This window comes from Ostrinia furnacalis, unplaced genomic scaffold, assembly GCF_004193835.3.
Source record: "Ostrinia furnacalis isolate ACB-3 unplaced genomic scaffold, ASM419383v2 OfSCF7055, whole genome shotgun sequence".
Lineage (NCBI taxonomy): Eukaryota > Metazoa > Arthropoda > Insecta > Lepidoptera > Crambidae > Ostrinia > Ostrinia furnacalis.
In genome coordinates this window covers 175,052-194,213 of record NW_021137294.1, presented here as the reverse complement: position 1 = coordinate 194,213, position 19,162 = coordinate 175,052, and the positions used below count along the sequence as shown (strand labels likewise).

Genomic DNA, 19,162 nt, shown 5'->3' with positions numbered 1-19,162 from the left:
CTTGGGGCATTCTACCAATTTTTATATTGGGAAAACCAGAGTAGGTAGGTCAATTTGAACTATATACCTACTAGTCTTTAAACACTATGCAAAGGTTCACAGGGCAGATAATTCGTACTTAGCAGTGTTTCACCTGAAAAGGTAGTCTTTTGTATACTCAATCAAACTCTGACTGAATGATATGATCGTGTAAACACAGCACGAGTGTTAACAAAGATTCTGGACACCTGCATTACTACAGTTTTCTTTTTTCATTTATTGGGGTCAACAAACAGCTTACACAATACAATACAATACAAATACAAATAATTTATTGAATTTAAAACATACATTAACATTTACACTTGTATACCTTAACTAATAACTAATACAGAAACAAAAAACAAACGGTGAACATTTTTGCTGACTACCGTCAACACAGACAATATCACTCGTACGTCCATTCAACGGAGCAGCGGTCGGGCGTCATAGAAAAACGAGCGTTAATAGTAGTGCTGAACGGGTCATAATGGCATGTGTCGGTGCCGACGGCCAGCATTGACCACTAAAACAATGAATGCTTATTAGCTATTATACAATTCTAATAACTTAGATAATTGTGAAACCAACATAGTTAACCACATATTACAAGTTAGGAACCTTATACATTTAACATTGGGACATAAATAATAATATGCTGGTGACTGTGTTAAAAACACTTCCGTACTATGTAGAACCAAAAGACAAACAGATTTCCTTTCAGATTTAAGAGAAGGATTAAGATGGCGTCAGATGGAAATAGATGGCTTGACGTCATCTCTGGGAGACGTCAGACCGAGTCTTTACCCTGAAAGACAAGTTTATTGACAAAATTAGGGATGTAAACACATTTCTTCCTGCTGGGAGGTACCAAAACAAACGTCCAGCCAGATAAAGAAAAAGATAAGTCTGCCAGTTATTGGGTATTTCTCATCGCCACGGTTCTCATCGTCACCTTCGTGGCGAATTTTATTTCTAACTTATTTCAACTTTTTGTAAACAAAAATTGTAGCGCTTGATGTGAAGACTGTATTCTCAGTAAATCAGTCAAATAGTGAGTGTTGTTTGGAAGTTTTAACGTTTTGAATTTTTTGATGCCACGAAAGTGATTCTGTACTTCACAGCAATAATTTTTTCAAACTTTATTACTGTAAATGACTCTTAAGTGTTTATAAAACATATATTTTGTCTTATTTTCATAGATAAATAGCAATAACATAATATAAATAGGTACCTACTTAAATACAAGATAAAATTTTACCGATTACGTCACCTACTATGTTACAAGATTCTACGCAATTGGTTTTAAAGGTGACACTGGTGGCATTCTGAAATGCTAAAGAAGCAAAAAACGGATTATCAGTAGGGTCAAGGANATAAGGAAAGTTGGATAGATAAATATACTAGTAGTAATCGTCTTTATTTTTGGTTTACCTTGAAAAATATGTATTTTACAGCGATTCCCGCTTAAGGGGATCATCTCGTACTACTTTCCCCTATAATGTAAATACTTGCATGTACCACCTATCCTATTGGATCCGCCGCATTGTATTAAGCGTAACAAATGAATAGTCGTACCAATAACGACATTAATTAAAACAGGCAATTATTATTCTAATATAATTAAACAAAACTAGAGCACTTTCTACAGTCAAATACTTATATGGGTATTGAAATATACTCTTTGATCTATTAAACAAAACAACTAAACAACTTGTTCACTTCCCTTTGTAAATAATAAGGTAGGGTCGCGTACTCGCGTATGATTCATTCGGTTCATCGTAACCAATTTAATGAGTAGGAAGCGAGTAATTGAAAATGATACTTTCCGAATATTCAGGAGTTCAACGACATGAAGTTATAAACTACGCCTCTTTTGATACTTCCGTATTTGAAGTAATGTAGATGTACATAGAAGTTATGTTTTAAGATTTAAACAGTGAAAAATAAATGGGAGCTCTTGCCGCTACTACGTCACAGTTCTGGTAGATCCAGTAAAGCAGTACTTATCTAGCAAAACTGGAAACTCTTTGAAGTTGTAGCAGAGATCGTTTCATCCACGAAGACGCATCCCACCATCCTTCCGCTAATGTTTTTGAGTGTTATCGGTACACGCTAAATATCTATGAGTTCACACGCACACTACAATAATGACGCTCGGATTTCTCGGAACAAACTCCACGCACCGCGTTTCCTTCGACCAAAAATTGGTGGGGCGCGTCTTCGTGGATGAAACGATCTATACGACTGTAAGTATCTACCAATATGTAAGCCAATGTTACGCATGTAACTTAACAAAAGGTAAACAGAGGATTAAAGAGAATAGGTCAAGGCGTCTGTCGACCTTTCTATACTCCAGTGCCCTCGGCTTTTACGTTTTACGATAGTCATCACTGTTAATGTGTCTACCAGTACGTTGTGAAGAGCTTTCATTATGGGTAAAGTGCGAAGGACAGATGGAAATGCCACATTGTTGGAAAGATCGTGAAAAGAAGCCGCCGCGACCACGTGAGAACATAGAAGCATTTGATACGAAAATTACTTAAAAAAATACAGAAAACTGTTAAACAGTGTTAAAAATGACCATACTACTTGTAAATGTCAATTTTAACAAGCGTTCAAGGGCCGTTTAACTTTTTTAATAATCCTTTGGCAGTTATCTAAGTAAGTAACTTATCATTCTTTACCTACGCCCCAAATAAAAGTTGTATTACTAACTTTTTAAAATACTTCTGCGAGTGCACGAATATTTCGGTTTGTTAAAAACTGTTCCTATACGATTTCCCTCGTGATCCGTTTGTCACAGAGCTATCCATAACAAACATATGAAACATAAACACAATGTTATAACCATCACAGCAATTATTATAAGATTATATCAGCAGTCCCAAAGATTACCCTACATTTGACATAGAAATAACATCTATTTTTACGGGAAATAACTTCTCTTTTACGGGAAAGTAAACATCAAGCGATACTGGGACGTGTAAATACTGCTTTTTAAAAGCCTATTTGCAGAAAATGACATTTGATGACTTTTTGACATGATGTGCACAGGCCGGAAGACGTAGCGAGGGCAGGCCACCCACTAGGTGGACTGACGATCTGGTGAAGGTCGCTGGAAGAACCTGGATGCGGGTAGCGCAGAACCCATCGTTATGGAAATCCTTAGGGGAGGCCTTGATCCAGCAGCGGACGTCATTTCCAAACAAACGAACGAATGACTTTTTATCTTCGGCACGATTATTTCAGAGCGTCCATTCTCTTATCCCTTCACTGGTTCACTGGGTCTCCTTACAGTAGCATTCCCAAAGATTACCCTACATTTGACATACAAAAATAACTTCAATTTTTACGGGCAATTAACATACCTTCGGCACGATAATTTCAGGGCGTCCGTTCTCTCTGGGTGGCGTGACCAGCGGCGCTGCTATGGGCAAAGCAGACGCCTCCTCCTCCGTGTCTTCTACCCTCACTGGTGGACTAGACCTCCTCGCAGTAGGGGCGGGTTCCACCCCCACAATTTCCCCAGGGATGCCCCCAGTCCCAACCCCGTTGAGGGCTGCTTGGTCCTCATGCGTGCCCAGGATCTGGAGAACAGCAGCCCTGAAGTCCTTGTACACTTCTTCTGGGTTTCGTTCGCCGTTTACCTGGAAGATAGAATTAAGTTGTAAATTATTGTAAGAGCCACAACTTGCGGTTTGACTGAGATCAAGTAATCAGTTATCCAGCAACCACTATTTCTTAGATTATGTAGAGCGTTATAATATTTGGTTTCAGAGATCTAGCTATCTGGCAGAGAAAGACCTCGGCAGTAACCTTCATTTCTTAATAGCGTTAGATTATTTCAGATAGCTATCTGAAACTTTGTCTTAAGACATCAGGAGGCCTAAGATGCGTGCCGCGATAAGCGGTTATCACGCCATTTTATCGATTTTGCCCATACATTTTGACGTCGATATAAGTTATCACGGCACGGCGCGCATCTTAGGCCTACAGGTAATATTATAGAGAGCCTTATCATTTTACAAAATATAGTAAAAGTTACGTCGATGTCTAAAGAAGTAAACAAAAACATTTCCTTGCTATTTCAGTATAATTATGACGCTGATGCAACGTAAGACTAATAACTAGTAATTTCCATTAACAATTCAGCAGTCTGCAAAACCAATACCTGCCCTTCAAGCTGACGCTTCATCGAAATTACAGACATCAGTTCGAATTACAGTGCAAATTCAATCAACGCCTGCGCCTTTCTCAGGCATGCTGTAATTTCTTCGGCCATTATTTCTGTAATTATTGGCTGTGCACCCTTGCTAGCTAGTTAATTACGGGTAATTATGGTTCGCCACTGACTGACACAGATACTTGGGTCACAGAGTCATACATCATAAATGAACTGGGTAACGGCGTTTTCTTGGGTGAGAACGCGAACATACGGGGCTGGTTTTGGAGCGTGAACGCTGAAAAAGTTTTCTAGAGGTCAGTTTAAGTTTTAAATTGGAACAATCAATAAACTGAAAGTGTGACTGACTTTTCTATAGAATTTGGCAGCTAAAGGGATAGGTATTTGCAAGTTTTGCAACAGTCTCAATTTACTTCATAGAAGACGTTTGGTTAACATCTCACACGTTGACAAAATATAATTCAGAAAATAGTAACAGAAACACGGGTAGATATAGAAATATTAATGTTTCTCTTGAGAGCTTCCTGTTTAAGAAACGCGGTGACTTCTTAAATAAAGCTTTTATTTAAAATGTTTGTAGCATAACACTGAATGTATAACTGAAGAAAATCGCGTCGTTTAATCAGCAAATTATGAGCCGTATGTGTGTCAATTCAACCTAAAGCATATCAATAATTGGGTCGACCACACATTTGCTCACTAAAAATTCATAACTGTTTCTTTGTTACCAGCCGATACTGGCAATGGCCAGGTTATTTATTCAGAAATGGACTAAGGAAGTGGTAGTTGGAAACCCGTTAATCTTCATCAGAAGGTAATCTTTCAATATTTAGGTAACCCACTTTGGAAAAAGGTGATTCTTAATTAGGTTATTCGGGAAATACCTCCAAGATAAAGGCATTCTCTTCTCCGTAGGGTCAGGGTTCACAGTACTGGTGTGACCCAGCTTTGAGATAGGAATAAATTAGGGCTTTATTCTAGGGATGTTATGGATATGTAGTTTCGGTTATGGATACGGTTACGGATATAGGAATAATATTATACCGGTGTCGGTTACGGTTACGGATATTTTTTTATTTCGGATATCCGAAAGTTTCGGTTACGGTTACGGATGTCTGTGCTTTAGAATGCAAATTGCAATAGTTGTCTAAAACGGTCCATTCATGCCCACACAGTTTACATCGACTAAAAAGTAATAAAAAATAAAAATTGATACTAGATGGATTATAAAGGTAAATCAGGCTATTATGCCTTTATAGTGCTATAAAAACATTCACACGACAGTTGAGTTTTTCGAGATCCTACATTACTGGATTCTGCAAAACTGGATACCGTGGGAACGAGCCCTTATGCTTGACCTCACTAGAGCTTCGTTTGTTTTAAGGTGCTGATAGACTTCAGCATTCACTTGTAACAGAACATCGAGCATTCACCGTTTTTATATTTATCAAACTGAACAACGAGCCGAGCCAAGCATAAGCCAAACATTGCTATGAACGTTTTCATGAGCATTTTAATGAACGCTCTAAAATAACAATAACTAATTATTTTACAACACACTGGAGCTGGAGAGCAACAGGGTTGAGGGGAGGGTCGTCGCAGAGCGGCGGAGTGCGGAACGATGACCGAAGCTTGACTCGCCAAATAGCTCGAAGCAATGCTCGCCAGAANGGGAGGCCTATGTTCAGCAGTGGACGTCCTATAGCTGAGATGATGATGATGATGAAAACATTGAGAACTCTACATTTCATTGGCAGAAATTTAATTTGCAAGGATGAAGATAAATTCATCTGGTATCTACCTGATAAATGGGTCGTCTCCAGAAGAAACTCTTCGCTTCCAACCACAGCCCGATCACTACCAAACAGAAGTAGAACACGTCTCGCTTCACTGGTCCGTCTCCTATGCCCAAAGTTTTCATTTACGACACGTGGGAATCATGCAAACTGTATTGAGGGCCCAGCGAGGGAAAACACGTCTTCATTCAAGGTTCCAACTAGTTTACTAACAGGGATACTGAAATAATATCGGTTCAGTGCCAAATTGCGATTGGCATCGTCCGCGGTCTCCCAGCTTCAGACTGGCGGTTTTGGAGAAAACAACAAGTTTTATAGACGTTTGGCGGGATCCCCAACCTGTGTTTGTGGAAAGACTCGCTTTATCCGCGGCTTTTCTCTCAGAAACTTTGCATTTCAGGAAAAGATATCCAAACCGTCTTTCAATAAAGCTCGTCAAGTCATAAAATAACTTCTATTTTAATCCTAGTAACTATTTGTGACTGACGATATCATGGAGGTTACGTAGGCCTAATGTATGCCACCTAATGTAATGACTCCGGCAGGAGCCCTATCGTGAACAGGCAGAGAGATTTATCGAGGGGACGGGCAAATGGATATGAAGAGCGACAAGTTAGAGATAAAATACTCGTTTAGCGTATCTACCTACCAGCACTTTCGTTAGTTTGGTTAGAGAAGTTCCTTGGAGCGTTTATTTATAATAGAAAATCAGAGTAGGTCAAATAGGTAGGTATTTAGTCTATATTTGAAAAATTATGCAAAGGTTCGCAATTTCGCATCACAGATAATTTGCTACCTACTGATGTTTCACCTGAAAAGGTAGAGTCGTTCTAAATACTCAATCAAACTATGATTATGATCTGACTAAAATAAATAAAATATAGCACGGAGAGATGTTCTGAATTAGATACTGCGGTACTTTAAACCACAGAATACACATTGAGACATAATATGCTGGTGACTGTGTGTGACTTTGGTATTGTGTAGAATCAAAAGACAAACAGACTTCCTTTCGGATTTAAAGAGGTTTAAGATGGCGTCAGATGGAAATAGATGGCTTGACGTCATATCTGGGAGACGTCAGACCGAGTCTTTACCCTGGAAGACAAGTTTGTTGACAAAATTCGGGATGTAAACACATTTCTTCCTGCTGAGGGCTACCAAAACGAACGTCCAGTCAGATAAAGAAAAAGATTTAATAAGTTATTAATCAAGATGAGAACAACCATTTTGTGCAGTGTAGTGCAACCAAACAACAATGAGCTTATCTGGTCTCATATCGTACCTATTTACTACGCTATAGATTGTGTGATAAAGTCAGTAGCAACAAGACGAGATATTCAGTTGCACATTGCTAAGTCTTTGATATTACCTCTCTATCTACTTTATTTAGGACAATAATTTCCTTTATCCCGCTTATCATCCGCTTTGCGCTGAAGGGAAGTCGACCTTAACTTTGAACTCGTCTTACAATTAGTATGTTCTTCTGATTAATTTCGTTTCATGTCCAATCACAATTCAACTTTACCAGGACAAACTTGACCTTCACTGGTTAGGTTTAAGCTGTAGACCCTGGCTACACAGGAGTTGTAGCGATTGGGGAATCCGTCCCATTGTCGCGGAAGTCTAAGGCTACGGCCGGATACTCGCGACACCCCCACTCCGGCGATGACGGAACGCCGCGGAGCTTTTAACTAGGTATACCCCGTCCTTTTAAGGATGGAGCCACCCTTTTCAGGGCGTCAAGAGTGCGCAAAGCATTTCCTCCTCGACAAAAAAAAGTCCCGTATTGTGTTTATAATGTACCTACCTATCCTTGGCATAATTTTCTAGCGCACCCTGTATTTTACACACCCACTCATTGTTATAATTTATGTTTGTTGTTGTTTTGCTCGTAATGTGCGCACGCGCTTGTAATTTACATTGGCCCAATTGAAATGAATTCTACCAAATCAACATAACGACTGCTATTAGATTCATAGAATTCTTTTGGCACATCATCTGATAAAAGCCAACTCAATATTTATAAGGATGGTGACATCAAGCTGTTTTACAGAATCTTAATGCTATTGTTATAGGTGCGATTTTGCAACCAAACTCACATAAAAGAGAGAGACTACGTCTATTGACGCAAAATTATGTGCGGTGCGGAATACCCGAAGGTTCGATTTCTGATTGGGGCAATTTAGAATGCTTACAACACTAGTGCGATTTGCGAGGAATTTTCAAATATTGAATGCAGGCACATTCACTCATACTCGTACATAGCTGAGTCTTATCCGGTTAATCAAGATAATTATTTGAATTATCATCATTGAACATTTATAATATTGTACAATTCTGTTGAAAAGAGTTAGTTTCATAAGATGCACAAGTTTCTCTGTGCACCGGCGCGAAACGATTTACAGATTGATATAATTCTTGATTAAGTAGGGATCCGCAGTTCAACAAGGAACCCTCATAGTTTAGACATCTGTCCACCTGTTCGCCTTGGCTAGAAACCCTTGGCCCTTCTATTTCCGCGTAAATGTAAACCCTGCACGTAAACCAGTTCTTAGGTAAGTAGGTACCTACATTTTAGTGCTCTTTTTCCTCCCTTTGTTACCGGAGTTGCCTCAACGAAAAGTTATGGGAAGGCCCTATAGAAATGGTAGGCACGAGTGAACCATTCAATTCCTTTTGGGAAACTTTAAAGTGATAGCTTAATGTACTCCAATGAGGGTTTTCGCGATTGAAAAATCCGCCAGATGGCGGGACGTGGATGTAGGGTCTGACTGCTGCGTGATTGGTGAATTTTGACATATCTGTCAATGTCATGTCAAAAATAACCAATCATGCAGCATTTGGACCTCGCGTCTACGTATAGTTCCAAAATACTGGACTGTCCTGTCGATGACATTGACAGTGGGGCGCCACCGTCAATACCGGATCGCTGGTTCAGATTTTTGCCATGTTGGAAACCATATAGTTGAACGATGGTAGCGCCCCCCTGTCATTGAGTTTGGCGGGACAGTTCAGCGTGGGTCATCTATATTGCCATCTGGCGGATTTTTCAATAGCGAAAACCCTCATTTGCTCAACACTAAATTTNTATTTTATCATCTGATTTCAAAGTTATTGTTCTAACTTATACCGTTTATGAAATATTATTGTGTGACCATCAAATTAGAGTGTAAATGAGAAGTACCCTATTGATCAAGATGAGAACAACCATTTTGTGCAGTGAAGGGCAATCAAACAACAATGAGCTTATCTGGTTTCATATCGTATTTACTATGCTATAGATTGTGTGATAAAGTCAGTAGTAGAAAGAAGAGATATCAGTTGCATATTGCTAAGTCTTTGAGATTACCTCTGTATCTACTTTATTTGGGACAATAATTTCCCTATCCTGTTTGTAATTTGCTCCTTTATCCCGCTTGTCATCCGCTTTGCGCTGGAGAGAAGACGAAAGACAATTTAACTTTCCCGGAACAAACTTGCTGTAGACCTTGGCTACACAGGAATTGTAGCGATTGGGGGATTAGTCCCGTATTGTCGTGGAAGTCTAAGGCTACGGTCGGATACTCGCGACACCCTCACTGGGGTGATGACGGAACGCCGCGGAGCTTTTTTAAGTGGGTATACCCCGTCCGTCAATTTAAGGACGGAGCAGCGCCCTTTTCAGGGCGCCGGGAGTCCCACATAACACCCTGTCCCCCGGCAGTGGTGACGGTGCGCAAAGTATTTCCTCCGCGACAAAAAAAAATTAGTCCCGTATCTTGTTTATAACCTACCTATCCTTGGGATAATTTTCTAGCGCACCCTGTATAAGTTACACACCCACTCATTGTCATAATTTATGTTTGTTGTTGTTTTGCTCGTAATGTGCGCACGCGCTTGTAATTTAAATTGGCCCAATTGAAATGAATTCTACCAAATCATCATAACGACTACTATTAGGATTCATAGAATTCTTTTGGCACATCATCTGATAAAAGCCAACTCAATATTTATAAGGATGGTGTCATCAAGCTGTTTTAAAGAATCTTAATGACGTTGTTATAGGTGCGATTTTGCAACAAAACTCACTTTATAAGAGAGAGGCAATGTCCTATTGACGCTAAATTATCGGTGTGACTCGCTTCGAATACCCGAAGGTTCGATTCCTGACAGGGGCAATTTAGAATTGCTTGCAGCACTTACGCCCGTATTCACAAACGATGCTTACTTAAATGAAGCAGCAAATTGAACACACAGCGTTGAATAGAGCTCTGTGATTGGTTTGTGTGTCACCCTATGCGTACACGCGCACTGTGAGACCTCATAGCGATGTTTGTGAATACGGGCGTTAGTGCGAGCCATTTGCGAGGATTTTTCGAATATTGAATGCAGGCACATTCACTCACAGGCTCACAGCCGAGTCTTACCCGGATAATCAAGATAATTATTTCAATTATCATCAATGAACATTTATTTTAATATTGTACAATTCTGTTGAAAAGTGTTAGTTATTTCTCTTTACAATTATCATGATTCATTAGTACAAGTTTCTCTGTTCACCGACGCGAAACGATTTACAGATTGATATAATTCTTGATTAGGGATCCGCAGTTCAACAAGGAACCCTCATAGTTTAGACATCTGTCCACCTGTTCGCCTTGCCTAGAAACCCTTGGCCCTTCTATTTCCGCGTAAATGTAAACCCTGCACGTAAACTAGTTCTTAGGTAAGTAGGTACCTACATTTTAGTGCTCTTTTTCCTCCCTTTGTTGCCGGAGCTGCCTCAACGAAAAGTGATGGGAAGGCTCCATAGAAATGGTAGGCACGCACGAGTGAACCATTCAAATCCGTTTGGGAAGTGATAGCTTAATGTACTCCAATTCGCACAACATCAATTTCACAAGGCATAAGTTAATAGTAATGACTTTTGGTGTAAGTTTGTGGGTCTCCTCCTCCTTTTTGTCTCTTATGACTTTTTGTATCTGTGATAAACTGCAAATGAAACCTGTTTTGAGACAAATAAGTAAATACTTTCTATTCTATTCTATTCTAATCCAAAGTCGTAAAGTAGGTATAATCTCAGCGAAGCGATCTTTTCCTGACTACCAGGTGCGAGAACAGTAATGTTTGATATTATCGATCGACATATTACTTAGTAAATACTATTACTTATGTAACAAGTATCAATATTATGAACACCATGCGCGAGTTCCACTAAAAAGTAATCGATAAAGGTTCTCCAAGTATTTAAGGTCGTGTGAATATTTTATAATGCCTTCTCAGAAATGGTGTCCATTAAGGATCAATTATATTGCTTTCGTTGTTTATTTTTTGCTAAAACAAAAAAATACACAGTATCTGAGTAACTACTACATAACTAATCCTACTAATTATAAATGCGAAAGTTTGGATGTCTGGATGTTTGTTACTATTTCACGCAAAAACTACTGAACGGATTTTGATGAAACTTTACAGTATTATTGTTTATAACCCAGAATAACATATAGGCTATAATTTATGACGGTCTGTGACAAACGAAATATCACGCGGGTGAAGCCGCGGGCAAAAGCTACTACTTTTATACTTATGACATTATCCACCAGTCGACAATTGATCAGACGGAGAAAATTAATCAGAGTGTAAATAAATCATCAACTTGAACAACTACCTACTTCCTTTATATCGAAAAAATACCTAGGTACGAGTATAACATGTTATCTAGGAGCATCTCTAAGTACTTTTTTCTACGAGACAAAATATTATTATTAGCAATCTATAGATGAGATAAAATTGTCTATCTCTTACTTACAATTGATACGAGGACAGATATGAAATCGATCTACATTTAGGTACAATGTCCTAGGATTGTAAACTGTTAATGGATTTACATGGTTATTAAAACTCATTGCAGTACCTAGGTCAACACTAACTTCATTGTCTACCGAGAAATCATAATTATGAATGCTTTAATTTCATGAATATGAAGATTTTTATCGAAATCCTTGATTTGAAACTAAGATAAGAAACTTTTGTAATAAGTAGGTACGACAATTAAAACTACCATCTACTCTAGATGCTCATAATAAAGAGTAGGTAAGTTATTACCTACTGGATGATAAGTAGTTTTGTTAGATTTGTTTCTAATTTAGTTTTCAACATTTTTCATATCGGAGTTGTAGGTTCATATCTTATTTCCCCTAAATTATGAATGAAAAATGCAAAAGAAACACTCTGGAGTAAAGACAATCATCATTAACTTTACATAATGCAGTCTAATATTGAACTTTGACGTCACAATCACTCAGAAACCACCGCAAAATTGTTAAAAACGTCTCCCAGCTGTTATACAACACCTTCTATTTTTACATCCGCAACTACTACTCACTTACATCTACAATTAAAAATTACATCAATCGCTCCAGCTTTTATGTGATAAAAATAAAGTTTAATAAATCAAAAGTGTAACTTACCATTTTATAATTTTAACGTGACCGCGTGCGGTTGCGTGAAACGAAACGCGCGTACGTCAAGTCACCGCGAGCAATGCAGGCAAACTGCGGTGCGGCGCGCGGTCAAGGCCATGGAAACTGTGCCAGCCAGCCAATAATCGACCTCCAAAGAGCGCGGGAAACTTGCAACATGGCCGCCGCGCGGGAAAATGGCGCCCGCCCGCCTTAGCAGCTTTTCAGGAATAATTTCAGGATCGCTGTTTTTATCAAATAAATAAATAAAAGCCGTTGCGTATGTTCATTATATTCAAATAAACAGTTTTAAGCTTTTATTTAGTTACCTGATATGTAACAGCGTTACCGAAGAGTCATGTTAGAAACTTAATCGTATTACGTAAGTAAGTTGTTTACTTTTTCTTTGATTTTACATAGGCTAAAATAAGTACAGATCATGATTTATTATAAAAATTGTGCATTTTATTTCATGTAAACAAAGTTTCTACAAACACATAGTGTTTTGTTATTCTAAATTAGGTATTTTATAAATTTCATTAATTAATTAGTTGTAGCTAAAATGATCACGTAAATTGAACGTAAAAATAACAAATCTACAATAATGTTTCGATAAAAAATAAGTTATCCAGTTACTTTTCAATCTAGTTTATCATTTTGAGTAGTAAGTATTACAGTATTTCGTTCGTCAGCTGCTGGTTATGGTTTATGGTAAACAATATTAAACAGTTTCTAACAATAAAAGGTATAAATAATTGAATAAATATTAATCAACAACTATAAAAACAACTAGCATGACCCGCACGCATTTTAAAAGTATACTAACTAGAAAACAATAACGCACATTTAACACTGCGAATAAATTATTATACTAACATTTATAGAAGTAAAAGTACAACATTTAACAAAGTACGAGGCGGACAATAAACATTAATAAAAAAGAAAGGCAACTCATAAAATTTCGATTCTCTAAAAAACATATAACGACAAAAATCTAACAGAAACTACTCAACACAAATTGTTTATTGTAAGTAGTTTCTTTTCTAATTTTCACAGCTTCAGTTAGAGCATTTAATATGGCTATACGAAGTTAAAATTAAGTATAGTTTTTGGAATTCACGATGGCAAGTGAGCTTTACATTGGTGTCTGGCTACTGTTCGTTTTCAGAAGTTTTGATAGACATTACACTATCGTTATGTGAATGTACACGTACACACACAAGAAAGGTCACTCGCCTTCGTGAGTTGCAAAAACTATAAGTAGTTTCATATAAAAAGGTGCGATAGTACGAGAGTGGAAACGCTAACTCTTCTCTACGACTAACTCTAGATTGGCCCCTGTATTGTGTTATCACCTATCTAAGCTACGTGAATTCTAAATCTTATCTATTTTACAGGTACAAAATATTTTAGCGTCCCAGGCACTCACTCCAAGTGAATTTGCACTCCAAGTGAATTTGATTGTGGCCATTTGAAAAAACCTAGAGCTTTTGTGTCAAATGCATTTTTGGCGTAATTAAAAAAAAACAAGTAAGTGGGTGCGTATTTCTCACTGATTTTTTTTTACTTTATTTTTATAAATCTTCATATGTGCCCAGGAAATTAGTGGTAACTTGATATTTTCAAATAAATTTTCGTTTGCAATACAGGTTATAAACTGGATTTCAAAATGAAAAAATGGCACCTTAACGAAAAACAATTTGGGCAAAAAATTTGCACATAATGCACTCATTCATAAATTAAATGTCACGTTCAGACCCGTGTCTTTCTATTTTAAAAGATTAGCAGTCCATATCTTGTACCCATATCATTTTACTTAAATTATTTCACTAAACTTAAACTAACTCTATTCGGACGTCACATTCGGTGTTACTTTATGTGCAAAAATATATCTTTNCATTGCCATTTAAGGCATTTATTCTTACTATATTGCCTTTAACATTAAACAGTTTTAAATAAAAAAGAATTAGTTTCTAAGTTGTTCCAGATTTAAGATCGAATTCGAAACATAGGTCAAGTACCTTTGAAAGTTCCATCCGATAAATATAGGTATTGTACTTTAATATAGGAAGTTGTATCACACAGATTTAAGCCATGTATTCATCAGGCAACATTTGTTGATAAACTGTTTATGATCAGTGTGAAACAAGTTTACCATAAACACAGGTTTCTGGAACTTGGCCGTCCACACTTGCTCTCCATTCATAGCGGGGAGCACGGCAACATGTATCATAAACAATGTTTCATCACCTATGTTTATGGACTGTTTATAAACTGTTTACAGAGATGATGAAACATTGTTTATGAACAGTTTATAAACAGTGTTTATCAACAAATGTTGCCTAATGAATACATGGCTTTAAGATCGAATTCGAAAATACCTCTGAAAATTCCATTCGATAAATAGATTGTACTTTAATATTTACCTTTTTCTTTGAAATGAAATCAATTTTCATTAAAAAATATACATATTCGCCCATATGGTTAGAATTATTTATATTAAACCTCTCTTAAGATACTTATATAAATTAGAAATTCACATTTTAATTAAGTATTAGATAAGTAAGTAGGTAGGTACACATTACCTAAGTAATAATTTAATTAATTAAATCTTATTATGTAATTGAACCTAATTAAATGTATCTTACATAAAGTAAAGGCACTAAGTAGTCGTGTGCGTAACTCTTCCTTACTTTAGTTTTTAGATGTGGAATTACGACATGTTACAACAATAAAAGTTCTTTACGAATATTAAAAGAAAAATTAAATGAATTAGAAAACATAATGAAAAAAAATCACATTAAGTAATTTTTAAATAAATAGTCACAAATTGTTAACAAAAAAAAACAATAGACGCGTATTACAAAAAGATACTCAAATATGAAACGACCCTCAAACATAATTCAAACTCAAAGTACCAACAGATTAAAGGCTATTAAATTGGCTTAAAATATGTAGGTATGTGCTCGTAGTTAGACCAATCATAGAACAAAAAGTTTGATTTCAAGTTACAGAGACTGATATTCTAAACGTAAAACCTCATTATTTATGAGACCTTTTTTATTTTAAGTAACTATTTTGTACGTAATTTAGTAACTTTAGCGTAATTTACTTAAATTATGACTTTACATTCACATCTAATTCTAATTTAGAATCTAGTCTTACAAAGATAACTATAGTAAAGAAAATTTTTTCGGCACTTTTCTCTAATAATTTTGATTTTTCTCTCATAGAGTCCATTACCTAAAAATAAACCTACATTAGCAAGTATTTAGGTTTTTAATCCAAGTGAAATAATGTGTCCCCGACCTGTTTCATTCGACTTATTATTAAATGTTTGTATTTTAAAGATATTTCTAGAGAATGATAAATCCGTGGATTTGTTTCTGCAACTGTATTTATAAGGCCACAAGGTTTATTTTCTAATACTAACTCATTAAGACCGTCTACATATGCGTGGCGATGTCGCCCGAGCTTCCCTCGTAGAGGCGGCGGACCTCGTCTTGTGTCATCTGAGACACGGTCGGGATTTTTGACACGTTGTTTGTTATTGGCTTTACCTGGAAACAAAAGTTATTTGTTACTTTGGTTAATCAAAGTGGCCCTAAAAGAGAGCCTTGCGGGAGTCCTAGAAATATTCCAAATTTTCAATGTAGGTACCATTAACATCTTTGTCACACTTAACATCGAGCCATTATACATTGTATGGTTTCCAAAACCTAAAGCTATTTGAAAGTTTTAAAAGAGAAAGAAGCTTCAAAGATCAGACAGAGGCATTTGACAATGTAGTTTTCTCCTTAAGATCCATAATATAATTTTGAAGACAGATTTAAATCCTAAAATATTTGTCGCTTTCTTAGAGGCCCACCTACTGTGGTGGACCGACGATCTTAGATCGAAGATAGATCGTGGTTTGTAGCGTTCCTTGGGGAAAGCTTAATGGACTGGCTGAAATGATGATGAAATTTTATACCTTATTATTGACTACTCCTGCGATCCCATTGGCCATGGTCCCGTTGGGTAAGGACCCGTTGGGCACTGTCCCGTTCCGGACTGTCCCGTTGCGGACCGTCCCGTTGGCGAACCCGTTGGCTAGCCCGCCGCCCATGCGGGACACGGCATGTGCAAACTGCTGTATCGCTGATACATCTAGAAGATAAGGTTAGTAAGTTGTCATTTGAAGTGATAAAGAAACAAACAAACAAACACTATTAATATTAAGTAGAGCAATATAATTGCAAATTATAGTTTGATAAAAAAAACATGAAATTTTAAATTCTATGAGTTTCCCAGCACATAGCAGGAGTAATCCATGCAAAGCGTTAAGCGCATTTTATTGGTTTAGATGTTTTTCCTTGAATGTATTTTTTCATCTTGTGAAAGTTTTTCTGCACTAACGGCTATTTATGATATTTGCTTCTAAGACCGTCATCCATCGCCTTCCATACTTATTATTACATTGCTCCATGATGGTATACTAATAGATAGACCCGTATATGACCCTGCTAAAGCCCGGTCTGTGAGCACGTAGAATTTTGTCCATTGACCCCAAGCTACCCATCCTTATCGCTCGCGTAATTATATTGCTGTCGCAACTGTGCGACGGGCGCCCGCAGTGAGTGTGCGAGCGCGAGAGCAACATAATTACGTGCGAGCGATAAGGATGGGTAGCTTGGGATCATTGGACAAAATTCTACGTGCTCACAGACCAGACTATAGCTATTATCATCTTACCAGCTCTAGGCGGCGTGGGCGGCTGCGAGCTGGGCGGCTGCGGCGTGGGCGGCATCGCAGCGATCGCTTCAGCCTTCTCCAGCTCTTCCAGCATGATCCGGGAGAACTCCGTCTGCACTTCAGCCGCATCGGAGTCGCCGTCCACCTTGAATGGATTCATTGAAAATGAAAGGGAACGGGCTTTTCCCACCTCTCGCTTTCCCACCGCTGCAACTCCTGTGTAGTCAGGATCTACAGCTTGGCTGCTAATAAAAACCCAACCTGTGAAGGTCAAGTTTGTCTCGGGGGACAGTTATACTGTCATTGGACCCGCAACGTATTTAATATGAAAAACGTAGGAGGAGTTCGAAGTTAAAATGAAAGGGAAGTCGATGGTTAAAATTCTGACTACTGAGATAAGTAGTAGTAATGCAGTGTTTGTGATATGATTGATCATTTAGTGTTGTTTGCGTGATTTGTATAATTTCCTTTAGCTAGATTTTTATGTGTGTGCCCAATTAGATACATAAAGATACATAATTTATGCTATCTAACATCATAAACTTAACATGAAACATGCCATGCGTATTTTTATAAATAAAAACAAAGAGCAAAAAAATTTTGAAAAAATAAAATCATGCTTTATAAAAAAAATTAAAAGATAAAATAAATATCTCAATTTAATAACGAGATAACATTTTGTCATTTTGAGAAATTATTATTGTGTATTTTGTAAAGTAAAGACAGTAGAGTAGTAATTATAGAGTATCTTATATTCCTCCAACTAGACAGTGAGGCAAAGTTTCAAGATCTTGAATCGAAGTCGAATGTAAGTCTACCCACTTAAGTAAATCTACCTCTATAAAATATACTCCTGAATTTTCTTAACAGCCTCTAAAACTAAATAGGTTACACTTTGGCAGCTGCACTTTTATTCTCGCGTACATATCGCGGTAACCCTCAACCAGTGTACGGTAATATAAAAACACATTATTTTAAACTTTACTGACCTTGTCTTAAGGTCCAAAAACATTTTTTTCCATATTAAATTTTGCTCTTGATAACAAAATTCGATCTATGCTGAAGCGAGCTTGCCCAGATGGCTATTCCTAGCAATTTGAACTAAAAGAACTAATAAAAAGAAAGAAGCACACTTACAGACTGTCTACTCACTATAACGAGGCGGTGCATCTGGTCCAAGGCCCGAAGCATAGGCAGGCTGTGTTCCCGGAACACTTCGAGCCGCCGCCGGAACGCCGCCACGGAATCGTCCCGCCGACCCCGGCCGAGTTGCAGCTTGGAGCAGTCCAGTAGGAGCATACGGGGCGATATGCGGAACTGGGAGGAAATATGATGATTAATATTAGGCTCCACAGCCCCCAAAGACTTCTAAAATATTGTTAGAGAATGGAACTTAAAGATCTAATGCCCTAAAGACTTCTAAAATATTGTTAGTGAATGGAACCTAAAGACCTAAAGCCCTAAAGACTTCTAATTTAACTCCAGACGCCGCCGGAACGCCGCCACCGAGTCGTCCCGCCGACCCCGGCCGAGTTGCAGCTTGGAGCAGTGGAGGAGTAGCATACGAGGCGATATGCGGAACTAGGAGAGAATATGCCGATTAATATTAGCCTCCAAAGCCCCCAAGGACTTCTAAATATTTGCTAAAGAATGGAACTTAAAGACCTAAAGCCCTAAAGACTTCTAGTTTAACTCCAGACGCCGCCGGAACGCCGCTATTGAGTCATCGCGCCACCCCCACCCGAGTTGCAGCTTGGAGTAGTTCATTAGAAGCATGCGCGGGGATATGCGGAACTGAGAGAGAATATTTAAATAAGAAATAAGGCTTCAGGGCCCCTAAAGATTTCCAAAAATCTCCTGCACGGGCCCGTGGCAATTCCTCGCGGCCTCACGACTTTGGTTAGGCTTCTCAGGCACCAGCTCGTACTTATAAAACTGACCAAATCATGATTTTTATTACGTACCAGCTCTTTCCGAAAATGGTC

The 19,162-nt window shown here is 37.8% G+C and overlaps 2 protein-coding genes across 3 annotated transcripts in view; both read right to left on the bottom strand.

Annotated features, from left to right (window-relative positions):
* Ak1 (Adenylate kinase 1) overlaps positions 1–12,618 on the bottom strand; it is a 30,152-nt gene extending 17,534 nt beyond the window's left edge. For both annotated transcript variants that reach the window (XM_028318949.1, XM_028318950.1), the window contains exon 1: positions 12,453–12,618. In XM_028318949.1, coding sequence (XP_028174750.1) covers positions 12,453–12,455 — 3 coding nt within the window. In that variant the 5' untranslated portion in view covers positions 12,456–12,618. The remainder of the gene's footprint in view (positions 1–12,452) is intronic.
* A 1,761-nt stretch (positions 12,619–14,379) lies between these two features.
* LOC114363262 (adenylate kinase isoenzyme 5-like) overlaps positions 14,380–19,162 on the bottom strand; it is a 56,334-nt gene continuing 51,551 nt past the window's right edge. Inside the window, exons 9-12 of the mRNA XM_028318939.1 lie at positions 18,315–18,494; positions 17,178–17,322; positions 16,417–16,592; positions 14,380–16,003 (exon numbers count right to left, since the gene is read on the bottom strand). Coding sequence (XP_028174740.1) covers positions 15,890–16,003; positions 16,417–16,592; positions 17,178–17,322; positions 18,315–18,494 — 615 coding nt within the window. The 3' untranslated portion in view covers positions 14,380–15,889. The remainder of the gene's footprint in view (positions 16,004–16,416; positions 16,593–17,177; positions 17,323–18,314; positions 18,495–19,162) is intronic.